This window comes from Diaporthe citri (assembly GCF_014595645.1).
Source record: "Diaporthe citri strain NFHF-8-4 chromosome Unknown scaffold_4, whole genome shotgun sequence".
In the NCBI taxonomy this organism is placed as follows: domain Eukaryota; kingdom Fungi; phylum Ascomycota; class Sordariomycetes; order Diaporthales; family Diaporthaceae; genus Diaporthe; species Diaporthe citri.
This window is the reverse complement of record NW_025064849.1, coordinates 4562892-4566770: the sequence shown is the minus strand read 5'-3', so window position 1 is coordinate 4566770 and position 3879 is coordinate 4562892. Positions and strand designations below refer to the sequence as shown.

Sequence of the window (3879 nt, the reverse complement as noted above, 5' to 3'; positions counted from 1 at the left end):
TTAAACCCCTTTCCAGGGACCAGAACTTTTAAATGTGACCTGCAATTCCCGTCCGAGACGCAGATACGCCCGTCCTGACGCCAGTGCAACGGCCAAAAGTAAACAAAACAAAACAAACAAACAAACAAACAAACAAACAAGTGAGCACGGAACATGTTGAAACAGACAAAAAGACCGGTTTTCGATTTTCCAATGCCATTTATACGCTGCCCTGATAGAACGACTGAGGAGGTGCGGACGTAAGGATTTACTTCCTCCTGACGGGCAGGCCAGTAGCTGTGATAACCCTGATAGCGGTGCCGGCACCGCTCCGCGTTGGAGGTCGTAGTGCTGCTGCAGAGAGAGAGAGAGAGAGAGAGAGAGACAGAGAGAGAGAGAAAATGATAGGCGCAGTCCTTCAGTTGGGATGCTTCCGCAGAGGGGCGAAATGCTCGGGCATGGGCTCGATGTGCCACACCTTGTCGGATTGCCTTTCGAAAGCATCAAGCCACTCCCGGCTCAGACTTGACGGGATGGACCAGCCGAGGTTCGAGCTGCGCAGACGCATGCGGACTAGGTGTCTCTGAGAAGCTCCGTCGTTGACGAAACCGTCGCGGCGATGCAGCACGGACAGGTTGTTGATGAAGTGAATGTCACCAGCCTGGGTGGCGAATTGGAACTCGGTGGCCCGGGCAATAGCCTCTAAGGCATCCAGGGCTTCAATTTGCTGGCCATTGAGGGTTGGGAGGCGGCTCTTGCGAGGGTGGGCCGCTGATCCCAGGAGAGGAGCACGTCCGAAGTTCATGATAAGCTTCCCGTCCTCGTGAAAGAGAACAGGACGACATTGATACCGGGGGCTGTAGAGGGGCACTGTCAGTCGGTGCTCGGAACAGCAGTAACACAGACACGTATCCATGACACTCACAGCGCGAACGGCCAGTCGCCCCGAGCGAGAACCCGGACAAGGTCGGGGCGGGTGGCAGCCAGAACGTTGTAGACTGTTGTAGCCGACGCAATAACACATTTACCACCGGAAGCAGCCGCTCCTCGGGTGAGCCAAGAAACGATGTCTCCGGCCTCCTCGTTGTGAAAGGTCTGGCACACAAAGTCAGTCGACTAGCAGCTCGAACGGCACATACCCAAGATATGGACTTACAATAGGGTCAGTAGAGTGGCGGTGATGCTTGTCGTTGGCCTTGGTGGCGACAATGTGAACTAAACCCGATCAGCCCAGCCCCGTGTGTTGTGTTGCAGGGGAAGAAACAACTTACCCAGCATATTGCCGAGCTTGTCCTGACAACCTCGTTTGTCGGCAACGTATGAGGCGACACCCATATAAGCGAGGGTGATGTCCTCGACACTGTAGTCTCCGGGGTTTATTCCCCGTATGACGGCAAACCCACGGCCGTTGTGAACTTCAAGACTGAGCTCCACAAGCCTCGGGCCAAGCGTGGGCAATTTAAACGTATCAACATTGACATGGGATCCATCGAGCCCAAGTTCTGCGGCCGAATGATCAACGCCAAGTTTGGCCCAGCCAGTGTGGTTGACAAGTCGCGGGGAAAAGGAAGAGGGGTCCGTGTGGGCGAGTAAAGTAAAGTAATCAAGGGGTTGTGGCACCTACCCTTGAAAGCAATAACAGCCTTGTAGATCTCAACAAGTTCCGCCTTGGTGAGATGGTAGACGAAATCCCCGTCCGAGATCTTGGACCCAACCCAGGCACTCTTGGCCTCCTTGTTGACGGGGAAGCCAGCAGGTAGAGCATTGAGGCCTGGGGTGGTGGCGTTGCCCGGAACGCCTGCCAGAGGGTTGCACGTCATGGACTGGGCCTTGACTGAAGACATGATGGCCTGCTTGAGATCAGGAGATGCCAGCTCGCCTTGACTACCGTGTTGGGAGTGGGAAGATGATCGATGACGGTCGGTCTGTCGATAGGATTGGCCGGGGGAGGGTGAAAGGGGGACAGTGATGTGCCAATGTGCCTGCTCTCCAAGGGGCAGTCAGGAGGGCGAGGACGGGATCGGGGTTGAGCAAGAAGGGAGGCGTTGGGTGGTACTGTTGCCGTCGAGCTGGGCTTTATTCCGAGGCTTGATGGAGCTTTTGTGGTTGCGGGAGTGAAGGGTCGAGGTAAACACAGATGCTGTGACGTGTGGAGCACAAGAGACAGGACGAGATGTTGGGGACAGGGCGAGAAGAAATACTTGAATGCGAGGAACGCTACGGTCAACGGAGGAAGGGGAAAAAAGCAGCCTGGGAAAAAGGCTGGACAAGAAGCTACTCCTTGGGTGCGCTTCAAGCGACGACACCTTGTGGTAGGGAGGATAGCAGTAATGCACGCCAGGAAGTGACCCGGACAGGAAAAGCATCACAGGGCGTCCCTCAGGTACGAACTGGGGGCAGCACTCAAACGCGACGGCCACGCAGTCTCGGTGCTATGCATCAAGCTCTGATGAGGGTGTGCGTGTGTGTGTGTGTGTGTGTTCGCGTGCGTGTGCGGGTGTGCGTGTGTGTGTGTGTGTACCTTGGGCCGGCTCCAGAGAGGGAAACAAAACAGAAGGGACACGGCAGCTGCAGGCAGGTACCCTTTTGTGAAATTGTGAAGTCCTCATTGTATTGAGGATGGTGGCGGTCGACTGTAGCAGTACAGCGCTGCACAGTGTTGTCGAGATGATATCCACCATTTGGGGACTTGCATATATGCAGGTAGGAAAGGTCCAATTCACCAGCAGTCCATGAGGTGACGTTGAGTTGAGGCTGTCAATCGGCTTCAGCGCGGCCATTGAGCTGCCGGGAAGCAACCTCTCGGGTTTCTCGAACCGGAAGAGAGAGGGGCAGTTCCTCCCGGCGCCTGTTACTCCTCCTTGGGCATCACAGGCGACAGACAAGGTCCCGCGCTGCCTAGGTACAGGGATAACTAGGAACCTCGGAAACAAAACATTGGGAGACTTGTGATCCCCACCTTGAGAGACTGACAACAGAACATCCGCCAAGGGAGAGAGACACAAGCCACACAGGCTTGGAATCTGGACCGGGATGAGAGGGGGGGGGGGGGGGGGGCAGCAGGAGGGGCGGGCAGGCTAAGAGCCGTCGATAATGAATATTGATTTGAGATTCGGAGAGCGATGGATGCCACAGGTATCAAGGCATTACTTACAGTCATGGCAAATGAGAATCACGTCTAACTAAGGAGGGATTGTCTTGGTTCTGCAGGTGGTGTCTGAGGGGCAGCGTCCCGCGAAAGTAATAATGCCGGCTCATCGGTGTCAAGAGAAGGGAGCTAGCTGATACGAGAAGGGGGAGGGGGCGTGCGGGTGAGGACAGGGCGGGCGTGCAGAGATCAACCTGGGCGGGAGACATCTAGCAACTCGGCGCACATGAGTGAGCCGATTCAAGCTCTGTGGGATAGCAGCCCATCCGTTTCCGGGCCAGCCAGGCGAGCGAGGTCCGCAGTGAAACCGATGCTGCGCTGCACAGCCACTTGGCGATTTCCCATGCGATGGCATGATGAACTCTCAAGGACTGTAGGGTGGCCTGGGGGGCCACTCACAGCAAGGTAGCATCGCTGTACGGCTAGGGAAGGTCCCACAGAGAATTTTTCTGAAATATAAGGAGACGGGAACTTCGGCCGGGATTCCTGTGGCACTCACCGGGTGGCCGGTGCCCATCCACTGAGGAAACCAGGAGGGGCCCAGATATCCAGGACTTGTCGATGGACGGACGGCGGGAACGGCCGCGGGAGGAGACAGGGAATAAGATTGGGAGAGTCCTGGAAGCTTACAGTGTGCATGGGGGTTTTGCTGGAGAAAACTCTGATGTCTTCTCTGTGCCGTAAACTGTGGGGAGCGCATGTCGATATCCATCTGCTGCGTAGAGTACAGTATATGCAGCCGTACCCGGCCG

The 3879-nt window shown here is 56.1% G+C and overlaps 1 protein-coding gene across 1 annotated transcript; it reads right to left on the bottom strand.

The window, feature by feature from the left end:
• Window positions 1-397: 397 nt before the first annotated feature.
• Window positions 398-1823, bottom strand: INS49_010387 (uncharacterized protein; the record flags this gene model as incomplete). The annotated part of the gene is made up of 5 exons (XM_043171113.1): window positions 398-836; window positions 905-1074; window positions 1136-1194; window positions 1251-1481; window positions 1604-1823. 5 exons carry the CDS (start codon window positions 1821-1823, stop codon window positions 398-400), a joined length of 1119 nt encoding a protein of 372 aa, XP_043025678.1.
• Between the last annotated feature and the right edge of the window lie 2056 nt (window positions 1824-3879).